At 38.9% G+C, this 27,650-nt stretch overlaps 1 protein-coding gene across 19 annotated transcripts in view; it reads left to right on the top strand.

The window, feature by feature from the left end:
• MAGI1 (membrane associated guanylate kinase, WW and PDZ domain containing 1) overlaps window positions 1-27,650 on the top strand; it is a 615,965-nt gene that overhangs the window by 340,962 nt on the left and 247,353 nt on the right. For all 19 annotated transcript variants that reach the window (XM_073787522.1, XM_073811339.1, XM_073787519.1 and 16 more), the window contains exon 2: window positions 26,479-26,595. In XM_073787522.1, coding sequence (XP_073643623.1) covers window positions 26,479-26,595 — 117 coding nt within the window. The remainder of the gene's footprint in view (window positions 1-26,478; window positions 26,596-27,650) is intronic.

The following is a 27,650-nucleotide window of genomic DNA, read 5'->3' as shown; positions in this document are numbered from 1 at the left end:
CTGCAGTTTTGTATAAGCTGGAGATTGATACCAGTAACAGACTTTATTCCAGGAATCATTTAATAAATTTCTCAGAAGGCTCTCTAAGTCTTTAAATGTGTGAAATTGTTCTACTGTCTAGAGGTCATGGGGATGGGGTATTTTTAAGCCACTGAGTCTTTTATGAAAGCCCCATCGGTGCAGACCCATGGCTCGCCCTCCTACTCTTGCTCTAAGCACATAGTTTATACACCAGCGCTACCTGCGTACACACAGATGCACAATCATGCAAACCCTGGCAACCTTAGGAGAACATAGCATGTTTTTGAGAGAGACACAGTCCTCTGGAATGTGGGTGATCACGAACTACAGCTTTTGGGCCAAGTCCAGACGGCTGCCTGTTTTTGTAATAAAGTTTTATTAGAATACAGCCAGGCCCAGTTGTTTACATCTTGCCTAGAGTTGATTTTTCTGCTAAAAAAGCAGAGCGAAATAGTTGGAACATAGACTTTACAGCCTGCAAAACCTAAAATATTTACTATCTGACCTTTCAGAAAAATTTTGCCTGCTTCTGCTGTAGACTCTTACTGATGCAAGATGGTTTTCTTTCCATTCTCGCCTGTCTGGAACTATATATTGTGATTCTCTCGCTTGTTTCCAGCTTTGAAAGATTTTTAAAGAGGGGCGCTGTGTAAAACATAGACTCATAAAGCTGCTTTGCTCAGGGGAAATGGTCTCACCTTTTTCAGACCCATCAGATGATGTGCAGATATCGCTGGTGGTCTCTGTTCTCAAAATCCAGCAGAAATTAGAGTGGTGTTTGCTGATGCTACCCTGCTTGTATGAGATTCCCCAATGTAAGTCAGAGGACCTGGAACTCTGGCCCCAGCCTACTGTTGCTTGAATGATATCAGACCATATTAGAATATAGTTTACCACCCAGATTATCCATTGCTGTCTGAGAATAAATTGGAGTGAGGTTAGGAGGGTAGGGGAACAGCTGTGTTAATTACTATGGATTTTCAAGGCTATAGAATGCCAGTGGGATCTCAGTTTGTATTTGCATAAGCACATTTAAAACTTCTTACTTGTTAGCAGTGTCCTAAGACCCAAGAGTACAGGGCTTCAATCCAGGGTGCCGGTTCCTAGGAAGGTACCTTGCTTACACTCCCTGGCTGAGTGTTGTCTGGAAGCTAATGCTGTTCAGATGTCACTTTCTTGGTTTCTGCATATGTTGAGCGTCAACAGGATATTGGGACAACTGTACAATGTACCAGTTTCATGGGAAGTCAGTCTTTGGTTTTTATATTGAGATTCACATAGATGTTTTCTAGTGGCATGGTGAGTGTAACTGCTTAAGAAAAAAATCATTTTATTTTAGTCTTTTTTTTTTAAACATCTTTATTGGAGTATAATTGTTTCACAATGGTGTATTAGTTCCTACTTTATAACAAAGTGAATCAGCTATACATATACATATGTCCCCATATCCCCTCCCTCTTGTGTCTCCCTCCCACCCTCCCTATCCCACCCCTCTAGGTGGTTACAAAGCACCGAGCTGATCTCCTAGTGCTATGTGGCTGCTTCCCACTAGCTATCTGTTTTACATTTGGTAGTGTATATATGTCAATGCTACTCTCTCACTACGTCCCAGCTTACCCTTCCCCCCACCCCGTGTCTTCAAGTCCATTCTCTACATCTGTGTCTTTATTCCTGTCCTGCCCCTATTCCTGTCCTTCCCCATGTTCTTTATAACCTTTTTTTTTTTTTTTTTTTTTTTAGATTCCATATATATGGGTTAGCAAACGGTATTTGTTTTTCTCTTTCTGACTTACTTCACTCTATGACAGACTCTAGGTCCATCCACCTCATTACAAATAAATCAGTTTCGTTTCTTTTTATGGCTGAGTAATATTTCATTGTATATATGTGCCATATCTTCTTTATCCATTCATCTGTCGATGGACACTTAGGTTCCTTTCATGTCCTGGCTATTGTAAATAGAGCTGTAGTGAACACTTTTTGAATTATGGTTTTCTCAGGGTATATGCCCAGTAGTGGGATTGCTGGGTCGTATTGTAGTTCTAATTTTAGTTTTTTAAGGAACCTCCATACTTTTCTCCATAGTGGCTCTATCAAGTTACATTCCCACCAACAGTGCAAGAGGGTTCCCTTTTCTCCACACCCTCTCCAGCATTTATTGTTTGTAGATTTTTTGATGATGGCCATACTGACCGGTGTGAGGTGATACCTCATTGTAGTTTTGATTTACATTTCTCTAATGATTAGTGATGTTGAGCATTCTTACATATGTTTGTTGGCTATCTGTATATCTTCTTTGGAGAAATGTCTATTTAGGTCTTCTGCCCATTATTGGATTGGGTTGTCTGTTTTTTTGATATTGAGCTGCATGAGCTGCTTGTATATTTTGGAGATTAATCCTCTGTCAGTTGCTTCATTTGCAAATATTTTCTCCCATTCTGAGGGTTGTCTTTTTGACTTGTTTATGGTTTTCTTTGCTGTGCAAAAGCTTTTAAGTTTCATGAAGTCCCATTTGTATATTTTAATTTTCATTTCCATTTCTCTAGGAGGTGGAACAAAAAGATCTTGCTGTGATTTATGTCAGAGTGTTCTGCCTATGTTTTCCTCTAAGAGTTTTATAGTGTCTGGCCTTACATTTAGGTCTTTAATCCATTTTGAGTTTACTTTTGTGTATGGTGTTAGGGAGTGTTCTAATTTCATTCTTTTACATGTAGCTGTCCAGTTCTCCCAGCACCACTTATTGAAGAGGCAGTCTTTTCTCCATTGTATATTCTTGCCTCCTTTATCAAAGATATGTTGACCATATGTGTGTGGGTGTATCTCTGGGCTTTCTGTCCTGTTCCATTAATCTTTATTTCTGTTTCTGTGCCAGTACCATACTGTCTTGTTACTGTAGCTTTGTAGTATAGTCTGAAGTCAGGGAGACTGATTCCTCCAGCTCCGTTTTTCTTTCTCAAGATTGCGTTGGGTATTCGGGGTCTTTTGTGTTTCTGTACAAATTGTGAAATTGTTTTTTTCTTTTCAAATTGTGAAATTTTTTGTTCTAGCTCTGTGAAAATGCCATTGGTAATTTGATAGGGATTGCATTGAATCTATAGATTGCTTTGGGTAGTATAGTCATTTTCACAATGTTGATTCTTCCAATCCAAGAACATGGTATATCTCTCCATCTGTTTGTATCATCTTTAATTTCTTTCATCAGCATCTTATCATTTTCTGCATACAGGTCTTTTGTCTCCTTAGGTAGGTTTATTCCTAAGTATTTTATTCTTTTTGTTGCAATGGTAAATGGCAGTGTTTCCTTAATTCCTCTTTCAGATTTTTCATCATCAAGTATAGGAATGCAAGAGATTTCTGTGCATTAATTTTGTATCCTGCTACTTTACCAAATCCATTGATTAGCTCTAGTAGTTTTCTGGTAACGTCTTTAGGATTCTCTATGTATAATAGCATGTCATCTACAAACATTATCTTTTCTGCTTTGGATTCCTTTTCTTTCTTTTTCTTCTCTGATTGCTGTGGCTAAAACTTCCAAAACTTTCTTTAATAATAGTGGTGAGAATGGACAACCTTGTCTTGTTCTTGATCTTAGAGGAAATGGTTTCAGTTTTTCACCATTGAGAACGATGTTGCCTGTGGGTTTGTCATACATGGCCTTTATGATGTTAAGGTAAGTTCCCTGTATGCCTACTTTCTGGGTTTTTTTTTATCATAAATGGGTGTTGAATTTTGTCAAAAGCTTTTTCTGCATCTATTGAGGTGATCATATGGTTTTTATATCTCAGTTCATTAAGATGGTGTGTCACATTGATTGATTTGCATATATTGAATCCTTGCATTCCTCGGACAAACCCCACTTGAACATGGTGTATGATCCTTTTAATGTGCTGTTAGATTCTGTTTGCTAGGATTTTGTTGAGGGTTTTTGCATGTATGTTCATCAGTGATATTGGCCTGTAGTTTTGTTTCCTTGTGATATCTTTGTCTGGTTTTGGTATCAGGTAATGGTGGCCTTGTAAAATGAGTTTGGGAGTGTTCCTCCCTCTGCTATATTTTGGAAGACTTTGAGAAGCATAGGTGTTAGCTGTTCTCTAAATGTTTGGTAGAATTCACCTGTGAAGCCATCTAGTCCTAGGCTTTTGTATGTTTGAAGATTTTTAATCACAGTTTCAATTTCAGTGCTTGTGACTGGTCTGTTTATATTTTCTATTTCTTCCTGGTTTAGTCTCGGAAGGTTGTGCATTTTTAAGAATTTGTCCATTTCTTCCAGGTTGTCCATTTTATTGGCATAGAGTTGCTTGTAGTAATCTCTCATGATCCTTTGTATTTCTGCAGCATCAGTTGTTACTTCTCCTTTTTCATTTCTAAATCTGTTGATTTGAGTCTTCTCCCTTTTTTTTTTTTCTTTTTTTGTGGTACGCGGGCCTCTCACTGTGTGGCCTCTCCCGTTGTGGAGCACAGGCTCCGGACGCACAGGCTCAGCGGCTATGGCTCACGGGCCCAGCCGCTCCACGGCACGTGGGATCCTCCTGGACCAGGGCATGAACCTGTGTCCCCTGCATCGGCAGGTGGACTCTCAACTGCTGTGCCACCAGGGAAGCCTCCTGTTTTTCTTGATGAGTCTGGCTAATGGTTTATCAATTTTGTTTATCTTCTCAAAGGACCAACTTTTAGTTTTATTGATCTTTGCTACTGTTTCCTTCATTTCTTTTTCATTTATTTTTGATCTGATCTTTGTGATTTGTTTCCTTCTGCTAACTTTGGGGTTTGCTTGTTCTTTTTTCTCTAATTGCTTTAGATGCAAGGATAGGTTGTTTATTTGAGATGTTTCTTGTTTCTTGAGGTTGGGTTTTATTGCTATAAACTTCCCTCTTAGAACTGCTTTTGCTGCATCCGATAGGTTTTGGGTAGTCATGTTTTCATTTTCATTTGTTTCTAGGTATTTTTTGATTTCCTCTTTGATTTCTTCAGTGATCACTTCGTTATTAAGTAGTGTATTGTTTAGCCTCTATGTGTTTGTATTTTTTACAGATTTTTTTCCTTTAATTGATATCTAGTCTGATAGCATTTTGGTTCGAAAAGATACTTGATTTGATTTCAATTTTCTTAAATTTACCAAGGCTTGATTTGTGACCCAAGATATGATCTATCCTGAAGAATGTTCCATGAGCACTTTAGAAGATAATGTATTCTGTTGTTTTTTGATGGAAAGTCCTATAAATATCAATTAAGTCCATCTTGTTTAATGTGTCATTTAAAGTTTGTGTTTCCTTATTTATTTTCATTTTGGATGATCTGTCCGTTGGTGAAAGTGGGGTGTTAAAGTCCCCTACTATGATTGTGTTACTGTCGATTTCCTCTTTTATGGCTGTTAGTATTTGCTTTACGTATTGAGGTGCTCCTATGTTGGGTGCATAAATATTTACAATTGTTATATCTTCTTCTTTGATTGCTCCCTTGATCATTATGTAGTGTCCTTCTTTGTCTCTCATAATAGTCTTTATTTTAAAGTCTATTTTGTCTGATATGAGAATTGCTACTCCAGCTTTCTTTTGATTTCCATTTGCATGGAATATCTTTTTCCATCCCCTTACTTACAGTCTGTATGTGTCCCTAGGTCTGAAGTGGGTCTCTTGTAGACAGTATATATAGTGCTCTTGTGTTTGTATCCATTCAGCCAGTCTGTGTCTTTTGGTGGGAGCATTTAATCCATTTACATTTTAGGTAATTATCGATATGTACGTTCGTATTACACTTTTTTAATTGTTTTGGGTTTGTTTTTGTAGGTCTTTTTCTTCTCTTGTGTCTCCTGCCTAGAGTAGTTCTTTAGCATTTGTTGTAAAGCTGGTTTGGTGGTGCTAATTCTCTTAGCTTTTGCTTGTCTCTAAAGGTTTTAATTTCTCCATCAAATCTGAATGAGATCCTTGCCGGGTAGAGTAATCTTGGTTGCAGGTTTATCCCTTTCATCACTTTAAATATGTCCTGCCAGTCCCTTCTGGTTTGCAGAGTTTCTGCTGAAAGATCAGCTGTTAACCTTATGGGGATCCCCTTGTATGTTATTTGTTGTTTTTCCCTTCTTGCTTTTAATATTTTTTCTTTGTATTTAATTTTTGATAGTTTAATATGTGTCTTGGTGTGTTTCTCCTTGGATTTATCCTGTATGGGACTCTCTGTGCTTCCTGGACTTGATTAACTCTTTCCTTTCCCATATTAGGGAAGTTTTCAACTATAATTTCTTCAAATATTTTCTCAGTCCTTTTCCTTTTCTCTTCTTCTAGGACCCTTATTATTCGAATGTTAGTTCGTTTAATGTCGCAGAGGTCTCTGAGACTGTCCTCAGTGCTTTTCATTTTTTTATTCTGCTCTGCGGTATTTATTTCCACTATTTTATCTTCCAGGTCACTTATCCATTCTTCTGCCTCAGCTATTCTGCTATTGATTCCTTCTAGAGAATTTTTAATTTCATTTATTGTGTTGTTCATCATTGTTTGTTTGCTCTTTAGTTCTTCTAGGTCCTTGTTAAACGTTTCTTGTATTTTCTCCATTCTATTTCCAAGATTTTGGATCATCTTTACTATCATTACTCTGAATTCTTTTTCAGGTAGACTGCCTATTTCCTCTCCATTTGTTTGGTCTGTTGGGTTTTTACCCTGCTCCTTCATGTGCTGTGTGTTTCTCTGTCTTCTCATTTTGCTTATCTTACTGTGTTTCTTTGGTGTCTCCTCTTCACAGGCTGCAGGTTCATAGTTCCCATTGTTTTTGGTGCCTGTCCCCAGTGGCTAAGGTTGGTTCAGTGGGTTGTGTAGGCTTCCTGGTGGAGGGGACTGGTGCCTGTGTTCTGTAGGATGAGTCTGGATCTCTTCTTTCTGGTCTGCAGGACCACGTCCGGTGGTGTGTTTTGGGGACTCTTTGACCTTATTATGATTTTAGGCAGCCTCTCTGCTAATGGTGGGGTTGTGTTCCTGTCTTGCTAGTTGTTTGGCATAGGGTGTCCCACACTGTAGCTTGCTGGTCGCTGAGTGGAGCTGGGTCTTAGCGTTGAGATGGAGATCTGTGGGAGAGCTTTCGCTGTTTGATATTATGTGGAGCCGGGAGGTCTCTGGTGGATCAGTGTTCTGAACTCGGCTCTCCCACCTCAGAGGCACAGACCTCACACCTGGCTGGAGCACCAAGACCCTGTCAGCCACACGGCCAGATACGTGGGGTGTTTCTTGCCTTTTGGGAAGTCTGAGCTCTTCTGCCAGTGTTCCGTAGATGTTCTGTAGGAGTTGTTCCACATGTAGATGTATTTCTGATGTATTTGTGGGGAGGAAGGTGATCTCCATGTCTCACTCCTCCACCATGTTGAAGGTCCTCCCCTACTCTTTTGTATTTAGAAAAATTTCAAACCCATGTGGCTGGTGGAAAAAACAGCATAATGTCAGTGACCAGCTATTAACATCTTGCCACACCCATTTCATCTCTCTCTATTTACACATATTTCCACTTTGCCATATTACCTGGGTGATGGGGCAATTTGTGAGCCTAGTTTATTTTTCTGTAAAATAGGATTGGAAATAGAACCAACCTCATTGGGTTGGAGTGAGGATTGTGAAGTTGTTACTTAGCTCTGTGGCTGGCGTGTCAGAAGTGCTCCATCAATGTTCACTGTCAACACTTGAGTCCAGCAGATTGCCCAAGCACAGTTCTCGTAGATCCTAATGTCTTTTAAAGTATTTAGTGTCTTCTTGAAGGACGCACACACATCTTCAGATTCCATTCAAGATTCTGAGTGTAGAGATATCTGACTTCAGCTATTGGTGAGGTTATGCAGCTGTTTGTTGGTTAGGGTAGGTATACGCTCACATCAGCTATGTAATGTTGCCAGCAGGGGAACATTGTCTTTCTTCTTTCTTTTTGTAAGTATTTTTTTTGTTTTCAGAACAGGTGTTATTCTACTGCACTGGTTCAACTGGAATAAATATAAGAATCACAAAAGGCTGGAAATAATGAGAAAAATAGAGATGATGGAATTTAAATCTTGTGTTTCTTTCCATGCTTAATTCTAGGTTCTTCTCACTGTGGGATAAAATTTGGTATCAAAAGATTGACCAGGAAAAAAAGAGCATAGAAGGCAGGCGGGAAATAATAATACAGCAGATATCCTGAATTGCTGCCAAAATGTTTCATGCTTGTCCCTGTGGGGAGTTAAATGTTATAGTAGTTTCTAGAGCTTCATCAGCATACGTAAATCTGTCCCACAGTCTCTATTTCACATGACAGACTTGCCGCACATTTTTCTTTAATTTTCTTTTCTTTTTTTAAAAAGTTATACAGAAACAAGACTAAAAGAACAACAGTCTTTGTATCACTAGCGGAAAGGATTCAATCTCTGCAGGTCTGATGAAGTACCACCTGCCTGGAGTCATGTGTGCTGTTTCTCTTATTATAAGATGTTATTACTAGTCCACTAGTGGAGTGGCAGCATCTCTTGAGGTTTGCAAGAGATGAGAGAAATAGGAAATATGCTCATCCTCAGAGCCTAGCTCCCTACATTTTGTTAAGGGACTTTGTTGGGCTTACATCATTGGTTTGAAAACTTTAGCATGTATTAGAATCACCTGGATGGCTTGTTAAACCAGAGATTGCTAAACCTGAGCTTCAGAGGTTCTAATTCAGTAAGTCTTGGAGTCCAGTAATTTGCGTTTCAACAAGCTTCTACGTAATGCTATTTAGGCTTATCTTGGAGACAATGAATACCCTCTACTCTAAGAATTACACAAGGAGAATTGCTCATGTAGAGGTGCAGGACCAACATCTGAACCAGGAGTTAGTCAACGATGCCCCTTGGGCCAAATCTCCTGCCTGTGTTGGTAAATAAAGTTTTATTAGAAAACAACCTTGTTTACATATAATCTATGGCTACTTTCATACTACAAAGGCAGAGTTGACTAGTTGGACAGAGTGCATATATGATCCCAAAGCCGGAAAATATGTGCTATCTGGCTGTTGGCCCTTTACAGAAAATTTTTGCTGACTCCTGACCTAGACCAATGCTTGCATGTCATTTGGGGGAAGGGACTTGGAAGTAATTCTGTAAGTAACTCGCACACTGAGTGTTCCCAACTTGTGTGTGTTTTAGACGAAACGGTGCTTTTGTTTTAATTTTTTTACTTAAATACATATGATAATTGAATTCATTCATTATTTCTCAACAAGACATTCTCCAGATTAATTTTCTCATCAGAAGCAACAGTTTCTCAGAATGAAAAGAAACTTAGTTTTACCATCCATGCTTCCTCTCTAATACAGGGCTGGCATCTCTTTGAATTATTGGTGGGAAGTTTTACACGCAGGCTCAGCGACCATGGTTCACGGGCCCAGCTGCTCCATGGCATGTGGGATCTTCCCGGACCGGGGCATGAACCCGTGTCCCCTGCATCGGCAGGCGGACTTTCAACCACTGCGCCATCAGGGAAGCCCAGTGGAAAGTTTTTTAAAATCACATAATTAAAAGGAGAAAATCATTCTCATTTGAACACTGTCATTGTCAAATAAGTGATATTATATTTCCTTCAGAAATTGCTGAATGGAGTGCAGTTTGTCAATATGTATGAAGAATCTTTAAAAATAATGTTCATACTCATTGCTTTATTCATTCTGCATTCAGGAAGTTTCAGCAAATATTCATATTCAAGGTTTTCCATTACAGCATTGTTTATAATCGCTTTGTTTAAAGGAAAGATACCTAAATATCTATTAATATAAAGCTAATAATATTACGGTGAATCCACACTGCTATTTTGGAGCCATTTAAAATCAAGCTGGATGAAGGGAAGCTGATACAACCTTTTTGGAGGGGATTTTCTGTCAAGAGCCTTAAACATTTTTATGCCTTTTGTCCCAATATTTTTACTCTAAGCATCATGAGAAAGTAATCAGAAATAATGGTAGATTTTGGATAAGGAGGATAAACACAGTGGAAACAATTCATATGCTTAATAATTGGTAAGGATTACATAGGTTGTGATCCACTGATAAGCTAAAATACTATGTAACTATTAAAAGTATATTCTGAGTACTAATAGTATATTGGAGAGCTGAGGCTCTGGCATCGGTCAGAGCGCAGGGAGAGGACTGGGGTTGGCGGCGTGAACGCAGGCTGAAGGGGGTTAGTGCACCACGGCTAGCCGGGAGGGAGTTGGGGAAAATGTTTGGACCTGCCGAAGAGGCAAGAGACTTTTTCTTCCCTCTTTGTTTCCTGGTGCTCGAGGAGAGGGGATTAAGAGCTCTGCTTAAAGGAGCTCCAGAGACGGGCGTCAACCACGGCTAAAAGCGTGTGGACCCCTGAGACGGGCATAAGACGCTAAGGCTGCTGCTGCTGCCGCCACCAAGAAGCCTGTGTGCGAGCACAGGTCACTCTCCACACCTCTCCTCCCTGAAGCCTGTGCAGCCCACCACTGCCAGGGCCCCGGGATCCAGGGACACCTTCCCCGGGAGAACGCACGGCATGCCTCAAGCTGGTGCAATGTCACGCCAGCCTCTTCCGAAGGCCCACCCCGCACTCCGTACCCCTCACTCCCCTAGGCCTGAGTGAGCCAGAGCTCCCGAATCAGCGGCTCCTTTAACCCCGTTCTGTTTGAGTGATGAACAGACGCCCTCAGGCAACCTACTCGCAGTTGCGGGGCCAAATCCAAAGCTGAAACCCCGGAGCTGTGCGAACAGAGAAGAGAAAGGAAAATCTCTCCCAGCAGCCTCAGAAGCAGCGGATTAAATCTCCACAATCAACTTCATGTACCCTGCATCTGTGGAACACCTGAATAGACAACGAATTATCCCAAATTGAGGAGGTGGACTTTGAGAGCAAGATTTATTATTTTTTTCCCATTTTCCTCTTTTTGTGAGTGTGTATGTGTATGCTTCTGTGTGAGATTTTGTCTGTATAGCTTTGCTTTCACCATTTGTCCTAGGGTTCTATGTGTCCATTTTTGTTTTTTTTTACTTAAAAATTTTCTTTTTCTTAATAATTATCTTTTTATTTTAATAACTTTATTTTATTTTCTTTTATCACCTTTCTTTCTTTCTTTCTTTCTACTTTTTCTCCCTTTTATTCTGAGCTGTATGAATGAAAGGCTCTTGGTGCTGCAGCCAGGAGTCAGTGCTGTGCCTCTGAGGTGGGAGAACCAACTTCAGGACACTGGTCCACAAGAGACCTCCCAGCTCCACGTAATATCAAACGGCGAAAATCTCCCAGAGATCTCCATCTCAACACCAACACCCAGCTTCACTCAACGACCAGCAAGCTACAGTGCTGGACACCCTATGCCAAACAACTAGCAAGACAGGAACAGAACCCCACCCATTAGCAGAGAGGCTGCCTAAAATCATAATAAGTCTACAGACACCCCAAAACACACCACCAGACGTGGACCTGCCCACCAGAAAGACAAGATCCAGCCTCATTCACCAGATCACAGTCACTAGACCCCTCCACAAGGAAGCCTACACAACCCACTGAACCAACTTTAGCCACTGGGGACCGACACCAAAAACAACGGGAACTACGAACCTGCAGCCTGCAAAAAGGAGACCCCAAACACAGTAAGATAAGCAAAATGAGAAGACAGAAAAACACACAGCAGATGAAGGAGCAAGATAAAAACCCACCAGACCTAACAAATGAAGAGGAAGTAGGCAGTCTACCTGAAAAAGAATTCAGAGTAATGATAGTAAAGATGATCCAAAATCTTGGAAATAGAATAGAGAAAATGCAAGTAACATTTAACAAGGACCTAGAAGAACTAAAGATGAAACAAGCAATGATGAACAACACAATAAATGACATTAAAAATACTCTAGAAGGGATCAATAGCAGTATAACACAGGCAGAAGAAAGGATAAGATAAAATAGTGGAAATAACTACTGCAGAGCAGAATAAGGAAAAAAGAATGAAAAGAACTGAGGGCAGTCTCAGAGACCTCTGGGACGACATTAAACGCACCAACACTCGAATTATAGGGGTTCCAGAAGAAGAAGAGAAAAAGAAAGGGACTGAGAAAATATTTGAAGAGATTATAGTTGAAAACTTCCCTAATATGGGAAAGGAAATAGGTAGTCAAGTCCAGGAAGCACAGAGAGTCCCATACAGGATAAATCCAAGGAGAAACACACCAAGACACATATTAATCAAACTATCAAAAATTAAATACAAAGAAAACATATTAAAAGCAGCAAGGGCAAAACAACAAATAACACACAAGGGAATCCCCATAAGGTTAACAGCTGATCTTTCAGCAGAAACTCTGCAAGCCAGAAGGGACTGGCAGGACATATTTAAAGTGATGAAGGAGAAAAACCTGCAACCAAGACTACTCTACCCAGCAAGGATCTCATTCAGATTTGATGGAGAAATTAAAACCTTTTCAGACCAGTAAAAACTGAGAGAGTTCAGCACCACCAAACCAGCTTCACAACAAATGCTAAAGGATCTTCTCTAGGCAAGAAACACAAGAGAAGGAAAAGACCTACAATAACAAACCCAAAACAATTAAGATAATGGGAATAGGAACATACATATCGATAATTACCTTAAATGTAAATGGATTAAATGCTCCCACCAGAAGACACAGACTGGCTGAATGGATACAAAAACAAGACCCATATATATACTGTCTACAAGAAACCCACTTCAGACCTAGAGACACATACAGACTGAAAGTGAGGGGATGGAAGAAGATACTCCATGCAAATGGAAACCAAAAGAAAGCTGGAGTAGCAATTCTCATATCAGACAAAATAGACTTTAAAATAAAGACTATTATGAGAGACAAAGAAGGACACTACATAATGATCAAGGGATCAATCCAAGAAGAAGATATAATAATCGTAAATATTTATGCACCCAACATAGGAGCACCTCAATACATAAGGCAAATATTAACAGCCATAAAAGGAGAAGTCGACAGTAACACATTCATAGTAGGGGACTTTAACACCCCACTTTCACCAACGAACAGATCATCCAAAATGAAAATAAATAGGGACACAAGCTTTAAATGATACATTAAACAAGACGGACTTAATTGATATTTGTAGGACATTCCATCCCAAAATAACAGAATACACATTTTTCTCAAGTGCTCATGGAACATTCTCCAGGATAGGTCATATCTTGGGTCACAAATCAAGCCTTGGTAAATTTGAGAAAATTGTAATTATATCAAGTATCTTTCCCTACTACAACGCTATGAGACTCGATATCAATTACAGGAAAAGATCTGTGAAAAATACAAACACATGGAGGCTAAACAGTACACTACTTAATAACGAAGTGATCACTGAAGAAATCAAAGAGGAAATCAAAAAATACCTGGAAACAAATGACAATGGAGACATGACGACCCAAAACCTATCGGATGCAGCAAAAGCAGTTCTAAGAGGGAAGTTTATAGCGATACAATCCTACCTTAAGAAACACGAAACATCTCGAAGAAACAACCTAATCTTGCACGTAAAGCAATTAGAGAAAGAAGAACAAAAAAACCCCAAAGTTAGCAGAAGGAAAGAAATCATAAAGATCAGAGCAGAAATAAATGAAAAAGAACTGAAGGAAACGAGATCAAAGATCAGGAAAACTAAAAGCTGGTTTCTTGAGAAGATAAACAAAATTGATAAACCGTTAGTCAGACTCATCAAGAAAAAAAGGGAGAAGACCCAAATCAGTAGAATTAGAAATGAAAAAGGAGAAGTAACAACTGACACTGCAGAAATACAAAAGATCATGAGAGGTTACTACAAGCAACTCTATGCCAATAAAATGGACAACCTGGAAGAAATGGACAAATTCTTAGAAATGCACAACCTGCAAAGACTGAATCACGAAGAAATAGAAAATATGAATAGACCAGTCACAAGCACTGAAATTGAAACTGTGATTAAACATCTTCCAACAAACAAAAGCCCAGGACCAGATGGCTTCACAGGTGAATTCTTTCAAACATTTAGAGAAGAGCTAACACCTATCCTTCTGAAACTCTTCCAAAATATAGCAGAGGGAGGAACACTCCCAAACTCATTCTATGAGGCCACCATCACCATGATACCAAAACTATAGAAGGAGGTCACAAAGAAAGAAAACTACAGGCCAGTATCTCTAATGAACATAGATGCAAAAATCCTCAACAGAATACTAGCAAACAGAATCCAACAGCACATTAAAAGGATCATACACCATGATCAAGTGGGGATTATCCCAGGAATGCAAGGATTCTTCAATATACGCAAATCAATCAATGTGATACACCATATTAACAAATTGAAGGAGAAAAACCATATGGTCATCTCAATAGATGCAGAGAAAGCTTTTGACAAAATTCAACACCAATTTATGATAAAAACCCTCTAGAAAGTAGGCAGAGAGGGAACTTTCCTCATCATAATAAAGGCCATGTATGACAAACCCACAGCCAACAACATCCGCAATGGTGAAAAACTGATAGCATTTCCACTAAGATCAGGAACAAGACAAGGTTGCCCACTCTCACCACTCTTATTCAACATAGTTTTGGAAGTTTTAGCCACAGCATCAGAGAAGAAAAGGAAGTAAAAGGAATCCAAGCTGGAAAAGAATAAGTAAAGCTGTCACTTTTTGCAGATACATAGAGAATCCTAAAGATGCTACCAGAAAACTACTAGGGCTAATCAATGACTTTGGTAAAGTAGCAGGATACAAAATTAATGCACAGAAATCTCTGACATTCCTCTACAGTAATGATGAAAAATCTGAAAGTGAAATCAAGAAAACACTGCCATTTACCATTGCGACAAAAAGAATAAAATATCTAGGAATAAACCTACCTAAGCAGACAAAAGACCTGCATGCAGAAAATTATAAGACACTGATATAAGAAATTAAAGATGATACAAACAGATGGAGAGATATACCACATTCTTGGATTGGAAGAATCAACATTGTGAAAATGACTTTACTACCCAATGCAATTTACAGATTCAATGCAATCCCTATCAAACTACCACTGGCATTTTTCACAGAACTGGAACAAAAAATTTCACAATTTGTATGGAAACACAAAAGACCCTGAATAGCCAAAGCAATCTTGAGAATGAAAAACGGAACTGGAGGAATCAGGCTCCCTGACTTCAGACTATACTACTAACCTACAGTAATCAAGACAGTATGGTAGTGGCACAAAAACAGACATATAGATCAATGGAACAGGATAGAAAGCCCTGAGATAAACCCTCGCACATATGGTCACCTTATCTTTGATTAAGGAGGCAGGAATGTAGAATGGAGAAAGGACAGCCTCTTCAATAAGTGGTGCTGGGAAAACTGGACTGGTACATGTAAAAGTATGAGATTACATCACTCCCTAACACCATACACAAAAATAAGCTCCAAATAGATTGAAGACCTAAATGTAAGGCCAGAAACTATCAAACTCCTAGAGGAAAACATAGGCAGAACACTCTATGACATAAATCACAGCAAGATCCTTTTTGACCCACCTCCTAGAGAAATGGAAATAAAATCAAAAATAAACAGATGGACCTAATGAAACTTCAAAGCTTTTGCACAGCAAAGGAAACCATAAACAAGACCAAAACACAACCCTCATAATGGGAGAAAATATTTGCAAATGAAGTAACTGACAAAGGATTAATCTCCAACATTTACAAGCAGCTCACGCAGCTCAATAACAAAACAAACAACCCAATCCAGAAATGGGCAGAAGACCTTAATAGACATTTCTCCAGAGAAGATATACAGACTGCCAACAAACACATGAAAGAATGCTCAACATCATTAGAGAAATGCAAATCAAAAGTACAATGAGATATCATCTCACACCAGTCAGAATGGCTATCATCAAAAAATCTAGAAACAATAAATGCTGGAGAGGGTGTGGAGAAAAGGGAACACTGTTGCACTGCTGGTGGGAATGTGAATTGGTACAGCCACTATGGAGAACAGTTTGGAGGTTCCTTAAAAAACTACAAATAGAACTACCATATGACCCAGCAATCCGACTACTGGGCATATATCCTGCGAACCGTAATTCAAAAATAGTCATGTACCAAAATGTTCATTGCAGCTCTATTTACAATAGCCAGGAGATTTCCATCCTAAGTGTCCATCATCGGGTGAATGGATAAAGAAGATGTGGCACATATATACAATGGAATATTACTCAGCCATAAAAAGAAACAAAATTGAGCTATTTGTAATGAGGTGGATGGACCTAGAGTCTGTCATACAAAGTGAAGTAAGTCAGAAAGAGAAAGACAAATACCGTATGCTAACACATATATATGGATTTTATGAAAAAAATGTCATGAAGAACCTAGGGGTAAGACAGGAATAAAGACACAGACCTAGTAGAGAATGGGCTTTAGGATATGGGGAGGGGGAAGGGTAAGCTGTGACAAAGTGAGAGAGTGGCATGGAGATTACCAAAGGTAAAATAGATAGCTAGTGGGAAGCAGCCTAATAGCTTATAGCACAGGGAGATCAGCTCGGTGCTTTGTGACCACCAAAGGGGTGGGATAGGGAGGGTGGGAGGGAGGGAGACGCAAGAGGGAAGAGATATGGGAACATGTGTATATACATAACTGATTCACTTTGTTTTAAAGCAGAAACTAACACACCATTTTAAAGCAATTATACTGCAATAAAGATGTAAAGAAATAGTATATTGGAAATACTTATAAGTTACTTGTTAGAACATTTGGATATAAATCACATACATCGCATGATCCTACACATTTCATGTTAAATAGGGACCTCATGGAACTCTGAATTCCACTCAGACCTGTTCATGACCAGTTAAGCTTAGACATTTGAGTCATTTTGTTTTATTGGCCGTTCCGCACGGCATGCCGGGACCCTATCTCTCCGACCAGGGATTGAACCTGCGCCTCCTTCAGTGGAAGTGGGGAGTCCTAACCACTGGACCGCCAGGAAAGTTCCTAGAAGTCATTTTTGACCTCCTCCGTTGCATTTGGTATCTTCCTCTATCACACTGACGAACACTATCAGTTTCAGCTTTAAATTATATTGCCTCTGTCACCTCCTGTCCCTCTTCCCGGCCGTTTCTTTAATCCAGGTCCCTTCAGGTCTTGTTGGGTCAGCTTCACTGATTTCATCCCATAACCTGCCTGTACACTTGACCCACTGCACAGCTGCAAGAGTCCTCTCAAAATTTAGACCAGACCTTCCCACCTCCCTGACTAAAATCCCTTGAGTGGGATTTCTACTGACCTTAGAATAAAATACGGACTTTTTCTCATGGCCTGCGAGGTACAAAATTATCTGGTCCCTGCTTCTCTTTGTAACCTCAGTCTGAGCCTACCCCTTGTCCAAGCATCGTGCTGTTTCTCTAACATGTGAGCCTCTTTTCTGCTTCTGAAACTTTTGCACATGCTGTCCTTTTGCTTAGAATGCTTTTCCCCCACACTTGGCAAAGCAAAGCAGCTTCTTGTTTTCCTTCTCATCTTTACAATTACCTCTGCCCAGAGGCCGGCACTGTTCATCCTTCCCAAAACAGGCATGTCAGTCCCTACTCAGAAACTCAGTGTTGTCACGCTGTGTCTTCAGGGCCCTCAGAGTATCGGGCTGAAGGCACTTAAGAAAGATTTGTTGAGTGAGTGATTGAATGTCCTGCAGTGTCTAAGCATATTATAAGTGTATATGTATGTATACATGTGTATACATACCTAGGACATATAGTACTGTTAATGGTGATGCAAATTAACAGGTTTTTTTTAACTTTCTTCGTTGTACTTTTGTGTTTTTCAAATCTTGTAATCTATCTTATTTCTTTATTGTGGTAAAATCTACATAACATAAAATGTATCATTTTAACCATTTTTCTTCTTGTTTGTTTTTGTGGTACGCGGGCCTCTCACTGCTGTGGCCTCTCCCGTTGCGGAGCACAGGCTCCGGACGCGCAGGCTCAGCGGCCATGGCTCATGGGCCCAGCCGCTCCGCGGCATGTGGGATCTTCCCGGACCGGGGCACGAACCCGTGTCCCCTGCATCGGCAGGCAGACTCTCAACCACTGTGCCTCCAGGGAAGACCCATTTTAACCATTTTTAAGTGTACACGTCTGTGGCATTAAGTACGTTCACATTGTTGTGCAACCATCACCACCATCCATTTCCAGAATTTTATTTTTCATCTTTCCCGGCTGAAACTCTGTACCCATAAACACTAACTCCACAGTAATTTATCTTCTTTTTACTATAAGAAAAATGTTAGGAAAAGTGTGTTAGAAACAAATAGCAAACATATTTTTCAGACAAAGCTCATTTAAATATATGTCAGATTGTAAGTTTGAGTGACTATAAAACTGGTAAATTTGTACTTCACTTTATAATTTTGTATTAAAAAAACCCCTATCCTTTATAAATGCAAACTGCTGAACTGACAGTTTTTGTTTTTGTTGTAAGAGCTCCACTGCAGTATAAACCATTTGTGTTGCGTTAATAAATATACCTTTCCTGCAACTATAGTCATTCCTTGAAAAAGCAGGGTGCTAAAGCAGAGAGTCATCTGGCGGTGTGATTAGCTTTCTTTCCTGATGCATGTTTTTTTTTTTAGCCTTGAATATTTGAAATGTATTAAAGTCGAAATTCTAGTTGTAATGAAACACTATTCTTTGACTTTGTAGATGTTCTGGAGCTCATATGACATAAGGAGAGTTGTATTTTGTCTTCTCAGTTAGAAATGAATGAATGAAGAGAACTCAAAAATGTTCTCTCTGGAAACCTAATTTCTACTTTTTTTAAAATTGAAATATAGTTGATTTACAATGTGTTAGTTTCAGGTGTACAGCAAAGTAATTCATATATATATACACACACACACACACATACATATATACATATAGATGTGTATATATATTCTTTTCAGATTCTTTTCCATTATAGGTTATTACACGATACTGAATATAGTTCTTTGTGCTATACAGTAGGTCCTTGTTGTTTATGTATTTTATTTATAGTGCTGTGTATCTGTTAATTCCGAACTCCGAATTTATTATCCCCCCTTTCCCTTTCGTAACCATAAGTTTGTTTTCTATGTCTGTGAGCGTATTTCTGTTTTGTAAATAAGTTCATTTGTATCCTTTTTTTTTAGATTCCACATATAAGTGATATCAAATAACATTTGTCTTTCTCTGTCTGAGTTCACTTAGTATCATAATCTCTAGGTCCATCCATTTTGCTGCAAATGGCATGATTTCATTCTCTCTCTCTATACACACACACACACACGCACACACACACATATACATATATATGTATATACACACACACACACACATATCTTCATTATCCATTGATCTGTTGATGGACATTTAGGTTGCTTCCATGTCTTGGCTATTGTAAATAGTGCTGCTATGAGTATCGGGGTGCATGTATCTTTTCAAATTAGAGTTTTTGTCTTCTCCAGATATATGCCGAGGAGTGGGATTGCGGGATCATATGGTAGCTTCATTTTTAGTTTTTTAAGGATCCTCCATACTGTTCTCCATAGTGCCTGCACCAATTTACATTCCCACCAACAATGTAGGAGGGTTCGCTTTTCTCCACACCCTCTCCAGCATTTATTATTTGTAGACTTTCTGATGATGGCTAGTCTGATTGTTGTAAGGTGATACCTCCTTGTAGTTTTAATTTGCAGTTCTCTAATAGTGACCTTGAGCATCTTTTCACGTGCCTGTGTCTTCTTTGGAAAAATACCTATTTAGGTCTTCTGTCCATTTTTTTATTGCATTTGTTTTTTTGTTGTTATTGGGCTGTATGAGCTGTTTATATATGTTGGAAATGAATCCCTAATTGGTTGCATCATTTGCAGATATTTTCTCCCATTCCCTAGGTAGTTTTGTTTATGTGGAAACCTTATTTCTTGACCATGAAGACTATTTCTACTGACTAGCATTCTCCCTTAGGATTTTTATTCTAGGAGATAGAGATCAGAGCAAACAGAGTCCCCTCATAATCCATCACCTTAAAAATGATGCTTCAGGTTGAGTTGACAGAAAACTATAGCATGGGAGAGGAAAAGCTGGAGAAACAGCACAACTCAGTTATTTTTAGGGGATTGTTTCATGTTTAAATAATGACAAGCAGGGCTTCCCTGGTGGCACAGTGGTTGAGAGTCCACCTGCCGATGCAGGGGACACGGGTTCGTGCCCCGGTCCGGGAAGATCCCACATGCCGCGGAGCGGCTGGGCCCGTGAGCCATGGCCGCTGAGCCTGCGCATCCGGAGCCTGTGCTCCACAACGGGAGAGGCCACAACAGTGAGAGGCCCGCGTATCGCAAAAAAAATAATGATAAGCAAAGTGTGTAACAAATAATTGATGAAGGAATCATATCCAGAATATGTAAAGAGCATCTTATCAGGAATAACAAGACAACCTATTAGGAAAATACGCAAAGAATATGAACAGGCAAGTTACAGGAGAGAAAACATTAAAAAAATGATAGAATGTTCAATTTCAATAGTAATCAGTAGTTGTAAATTAGTATAACATCAATATATCATTTTATCTTTATGAGATTAGGAAGATTTTTAAAGGTGGACAGTGCAGAAAAGAGTTAATGATTGTTAGGTTTAAGGCTGGCTTACCAGCCTTAAGTTGGTTCTTGGCTGGGATCTGGGAACTTGGATTTCAGGAGGGTTCCTTCCATTCCCAGACCTAATAGCAGATCACTGTGTTCTAACTGTTCATGCAAAAGATATGCTTTATTCTTTCCTTCTGAGAGTCTGGAGCTTACTTTCATGCCAGGCAGAGGCTGTCTACATGACCAGTTCCTAATAAAAACTGTGGGCCTTTATGTGTAATGAGCTCCCTTGAGTGTCTAACGGGCATATTTCACACATTGCCCTGGGAATTAGAGTGACTCCACTGGGGAGGGGACCCTTGCACCTGATTTCATTTGGACTTTGTTCCCCCTTGAGCCTTTTTCCTTTGCTGATATTGCTTTGTACCCTTTTGCTGTAATAAACTATAGCTTTGAGTACAATTATATACTGAGTCCTGTGAATCCTCCTAGCGAATCTTCAAATGTGGGAGTGGTCTCAGGACCCCTGATACACTAATAATAGCAATATATTGGCCTAAGTGTGGGGAAATGGGGTCTCCAAGAATTTTGGTAGAAAAGTAAGCTGGCACTACCATTTTGGAGAATTTAGCAATGCCTAGGTAAGTTGAAGGTGGCTATGTCTATTTCCAGGTTCAGATAGTTTAGAGCAAAAGAAGATTCACACATTTGTTTAAAAAAAAAAGCATTATAATGACACTGCAGCCTTGTTGTATTGTCAACAACATTGGAAATAATGTAATTCTCTCTGAAGGAGAAATAAAATTGTTATGTTTTTTAAATGAAATATTATACAACATTTAAAATAATTCAAAATTACATCGATTGTCTGGTTAAATTTCTGTAGACTAATGTGAATCAAAAAGACAGAGGTATATTGTTGTAAATTTAAAAGCCACAGAATTCCAGGTGTATACATATGAAAATATGAAATAATGGCTAATCCAGGACAGGGTCTAAGCCCCCCCCCCCTTTCTTATTTAAATGATAAAATTGTCTTAAAGTAAGCTCTGAACCCTCTTCTTGGAAAAAATTCCACACATTACTGATCTGTGTTCTCTTTTCCATTTGCAAAACAAATCTTGAATTTCATAGTGAGTGAAGATGCTGTGGCAAACTCTTTCTCTAGCAATTTATTACTTCATTGGCTCACTGCCCTTGACAATTAGGAGAAGATTTATAGACTTGTCCCCTTAATAATTGGCAATTAATTGGAGATTAGATGCCAAAAAGTACAGTATTTTTAATGTAATGAGACGGTTGAGGCTTTTCGCTTCCAAATGTCCCGGAACACAGAGTAAATGTTAACCGGCAGCATAGTTAACCCTGCCCTTTTGCACATCCACAGTAAAGAGGAGTTTTAGTTTGATGATCATAAACTTTAGCTAGTGTGGCTAGTTTGAATGTAAAGCTCAAGTGTAAACAAAGAGGGCCTATGTCTTAAGAATCCTTCCAATCTGTGTGCCCCTGGTTCACCTTGATAGGTACTAAATATGATCAGTAAGGATCTGTGTGGGATAAAGAGGGACTGTATCCTGAGTCTTCTTTGGAATTTTGTGTCTCACTCATAAGGACCTATATGGGATAAAAATATACTGAATCCTGAGATTTGGGAATGCTTTTGTCTTAGGCGGCAGTACATTTGGGTCCCATAACATCTTCACTACTTACAGTTCAGATGATAACTGTTAGTGTGTTTTTATTGTCTAGAACTCTGGTCTCCTAAGGGGAATATATATCCTAGGTTCTAGGCAATGGAGATTTTGCTGGTAAATACTTTTGTCCTTGTGGTCAAATTCAAGAGTGCCTTAGACCTAGAAGTAGAGTTGGCAGGTGTGACTGTCACCTATCAGTGATTGACCAGTTGGTTTTATTTTCTGAACTACAATTCCAGCACAGTGCCAGGAATATATTAAACATGCACTAAATGTTAACCCGTTTACACGTGTCCAGACAATTTTAGCGCAAGTAGAGTTTTATTCCCTTCCAGAAACTCTAGAAGTATCCTTTAATCCAAATTTCCCTGTGCCTGTATTTTGTTTCTGGCCATGTAAGTCAATAGGTTTTATGTTTATCTGCATTTTTAAAAAGAGTAACAGTCCATCTTTGGACTGATCTCAGCTCTTTCTCCACTGCTTCAACTGTTGTCCACTCGAGGGGTAATCTCCACCTTTCAATAAGTGCTTTCTCTTTGCTAAGCAGTGTCTGAATCTCATTTAATCCTCACAACAGGCTTGTAGCAGAACTACTGTTACATCAGAGCTCTGTTTTTACAGATGAGAAAAGTGAGGTTCAGAGATTAAGCAAGGCACTTGGGTTCACCGGCTAATAAATAGTAGAACCAGGATTTACACCCGGGCCTGTCTGTTTTAACCACCAAGATTTACTCCACTCTTCTTTCAGTTTGTTTCTCTAATGGGAAGTTGAAAATTAAGCATTTACAACAGTGCCTACCACAGAGTCATTCAATAATAATGTATAGTTTTAACTTTTGAAATTGATTTTATGAAGTGTAATTTACATACTATAAAATGCACACATTTATATATACAGTTCCGTAAATTGTTTTTATTCTTCCAACTCTCTTGAAAGTTTCTGAACATCATAGAAAAACTATGTACCAGGATATATGCTGTTACTAAAAAAACAACGAAATAGAATAAATCAAATATAACTGATACACATGCTACTACTGGCTTCCACAAGCTGAGAAAGGAGTTAACTACTTGGCAAAAGAAATAGTCCTTGCTAGACTCTTAGAATACGTACGTCAAAATCAATTATTATTGTCAATTTAGAAATTGGCTAAAGTTGATTTTCCAGATGAAACAAAGTTGGAATTTGCTTGCAGTCACATTTCACAGGCTTAGTGAATTTTATAGCCATTTATGCACATGTTCAATAATGCACTGAAATACCATCATTAAGAACCCCAAATGTAGATGCTCATTGAACTTTTTTGAGTGTTGTGGAGAAAGAAGAATGACGTTTTGAATATGGAGTCATTTGAGGCTGTCACTATTTTACATTTCTTTACTTAAGAAGAATTTGGAGCATCTTAAATATGTTTTCTTGTAGCTATAAGATTCACAGCAGGTTTCTTTAAACCCAGCAACTGGAAAACAAGTGTACGTAATCACATATATATAATCTCATATATCCCATCATCTTTACATAATTCTATTGATGAAAAGCAAATCGTAGGTGCTCCCCACAATCAATGAGAGGGGATAACACAGTCATTAAACTCCTGGCCATGAGGAACATATGTGCCACTTTAATGTCTGTGCATTACAGTTACAGTTCCATAAGTTTTGATAAATGTATAACCCTGTGTTATTACTACCACAATTGATATTTACTGTATTGGAATCACCCAGCCTCCCAAGTTTCCTTGTGATTCCTCCTTTCAAAGAATTTTTTTCTTGAAATCACTGTTGACTCTCGGGAAGTTGTAAAAAAATAGTTCAGACTTCCTGTGTACCCTTCACCCTGTTTCTTCCAGTGGTAACATCCTTACATAACTACAGTACAGTTGCAAAGCCAGGAAACTGACATAGATACACTCCATAGATCTTATTCCCTTGTGTGTTAGTCTCTGCCTACCCTCAGCCCCAGGTAACTGCTGGACTGCTTTCTATCACTATAGTTTAGCCTGTTCTGAAGCTTTATATATAAATGGAATCATACAGTATGTTCTCTTTTGTGTCTAGCTTCTTTTGCTCAGCATTATGTGTTTGAGATTCATCCGTATTACTGTATGTGTTAGTGGTTTGTTCTTTTCAATTTTTGTGCTGCATCCTATTTGAATATAGTACAGTTTGCTTATCCATTCACCTGTTGATGGACGTTTGGGTTGTTTCCAATTTGGGGCTATTATATAATGAATAAAGTTGCTGTGAGGATTCATCTATAAGTTGTGCGTGCACATGCGCGTCTGAGTGTGTGTACTTGTTTTCATTTCTCTTGCATAAACAGTAGTGGAATTGTTGGGTTATTTGGTTAGTGAAGGTTTAACTCTATAAGATACTGTCAAATTGTTTTCCCAAGGGGATGAAACGTTTTATACACCCACTAGCAGTATAAAAAGAGTTCCTGTTGTTTCACAGCCTTGCTCTCGCTTGATTTTGATGTTGCCATTCTGGCAGGTAGGTGCTGGGATCTCATTGTGGTGTTAATTTGCCCTTTTCTGATAACTAGTGAAATTGAATATCTTTTCATGTGCTTAATGGACAATCATATATATATATATTTTATAAACTGTCTATTCAAACCTTGTGCCCATTTTAAGGAGGGGTGGGAAGTGGGGTTTGTGTGTGTCTTCTTCATTTAATAAATATTTGATGACTAATTAAATGTTTATTGAACGACCTGAGATTGACCTATGAATTTTTGTTTTGGCCACTTGAAGCCTTACAGGTACTACAACTCAAATAAAAGAGTCAAATTGGGTTTCATTAGTCTATTCTAAAATGATCAGCTAAAGCAGGGAATCTGGTTTTGAACATGATACTAAAATAAAGATCAGTAGTTTCCTCCCCTACATAGGTCATAGCATCTTCTGAACCATGGCTGTCATCCCCATGACTTGCTCGTTTTGAACATGGGAAAATTGTCATCTGAAGATGTGAATTTTGTGGTTCACATGGATACTGCCTTGCTGCATTGTTTCTCTAATGCTAGAAATGCTCTTACCTAATTTTTATCTTGTCAAAAAATGGAAGGACAATCTTAGCCTTGTTATTTTTAGTTGTCACTGAAGCAGTTTTCTCCATTAAGAATGAATATTAGCGAGGTTGATCTATAAGCCTTCTGCTGATCCTGTAGACTATAATTTGTGTTTATAATTAAAAAAAAAAGTTTGGTTACCTTCTCCGTTCTATGATACATTTTTGTAACAATATACTTTTTTTTAGCTTTTGTTTTGTTCTGTTAACTGTAGAGAGTTAAAGAGAAATAAACACATAGACCAGCCCAGGTAACTACTGCTTAAACAGCAACAAAATTTGAAAAAAATTATGTTTAGTGTTTATAAATCAACACAGAAAAGTAACATCTATATATCTGTATCTGTCTATGTAATGAAGAATGATGTCTCCTCCTTTATTTCCCAAACTCAAGTCCTTCTCCCTAAAGGAAACGATTGTTAAAACTTTCTGATGATTCCTTCCATTAATACATGCTCTCTCCTTTTCTTTGTTCTTCTCACACAAAAGTAGTCAGGTAGTAGGTACAATTCCACATGTTTTCCTGCAGTACAAGCACATGAAGATGTAGCTTTCACGGAGTAGTTATGTGGGTGAACTGTGCTTTACTTCGTTGATCCCTGGTGGTTGTTTCCAGGTTTTTGGTGTTTATTTTTATTTATTTTCTGTTATAAAAATGCTGCAATAAACAATACTAGAGATTTGGGCAGACTTTTGCAAATGTATAGGGTAAATCTGTTCCAGTTGGGTCCCTGGTCAAAGGACACTTTGTAATTTGTCAGCTATTGCTAGATTGCCCTCTTTAAGGTTTCAGCCACATCCACTCCATCTAATAGTGTCTGCAAGTGTCTACGGCACATATTTTAAATGTAATAGCCTCATTTCAATTCTTTGTTATTTGAGCCTCCTAGTGTTATGTGAACTGGGACCTCCAAATTAATGCTGTTTCAATGCTGTTTTATCTTTATTACATTCTTCCTTGCTTTTTCCCCTGCAGAGGAAAACCTAAAGTAAGTCTTCTTGATGACTGAGGGTGGCGGACTAGAATGGCTTTGCGTGGCTTTCCCTCACACAGCTCTCAGGGTGCTCAGTCTCTAGGAAGCCCGATGGTTGATGCATTCTGTTTTATGTATTTCCTGTAGGAGGAAAGCTGAACAAGGACCTGCGACATTTTCTCAATCAGCGGTTCCAGAAAGGGTCGCCTGATCATGAGCTCCAGCAGACCATAAGAGATAACCTTTACCGCCATGCTGTGCCTTGTAAGTAGCCAGTTTGGAGCGTCTTACTGCGGGGTGGGTGGGTGAAAAGTTGAGGGGAGAACTAAGAGCTCAACAGCTGGTTCTGGGACACTTGGCAGTTTGCTCACGTAGTGACTCCGTAAGTCCAGGGAGTCATGATTGACAACGGGACATGCAGTACTGCGCCAGGTAAATTACTCGGTTTTCAAGTTCTGGCTTGAGAATACTGGGCAAATTATTTATCCTTTGTAAGGTCCAGTTTTCACAACCGTGAAAAGGACATCTCACTCCTACTAACTTCACAGAACTGTTAGGAAGTCAAAGTCAAATGCTCGTCAAAGCATTTGTGTACAGTATGGGCGTGGTGTAAGCCTCATAAGTGTTAACCATGATCGTCATTAATGGGGTGGACCAGGCCAGAGGACTTCATGCTCACCTCTGAGGAGATCCATGGGACTCCGATAGCCTCTCAGCAAAGGGAATGCCTCAGTGGACTCTCTCTTCTTCTCCACCTTTATCAGATTCATAAATCATGATTTCACATAGGATTTTCTTTGAAGAAATGGTTTCCACAGATTAAAAAACCCAAAGCCCCAGACCCATTAGATCAGACCAAATCTGAGAAAGCAAGACATAAAATGTAGGGACTATGACATCAGGGATTTTGTGGCATGGAAGGAAGAAAGGAAAGAAGGAAGGGAGGAGGGAATCAGCCTATGGGGTAGATGAATTGGCAGCTCAGTGGTCATGAGGTATTGCCATGCTCTACCAAACTACATTGCTGTACAGCTCATTATGAGGTGGGAATTCTGGGAAGACATACAGTTATTTGCTTTCATTCAAAAGAAGAAGAAAGAATGATTCTGATTTTATTGCTTGGGAGTTTTCTTTTCTCCTATTACCCAGTCCTTCAAAGTTTGACAGGTGTTTAGAAATATTTTTTTTAATCAGCAAAAACAAGGAGGAATAATTTGAAGTTCAAGGTACCCTGCTTATGGCTGTGATTTGTTTGCTATGAATATTTTCTTTAAAAAAATAATATTTTGCTAGTGATGTCCTAGAGTGCTATTGTTTCC

The sequence above is a fragment of the Tursiops truncatus genome, chromosome 10 (assembly GCF_011762595.2).
Source record: "Tursiops truncatus isolate mTurTru1 chromosome 10, mTurTru1.mat.Y, whole genome shotgun sequence".
Taxonomy (NCBI): Eukaryota; Metazoa; Chordata; class Mammalia; order Artiodactyla; family Delphinidae; genus Tursiops; species Tursiops truncatus.
The sequence above is the reverse complement of the archived record's forward strand: the minus strand, read 5'-3'. Positions and strand labels throughout refer to the sequence as shown.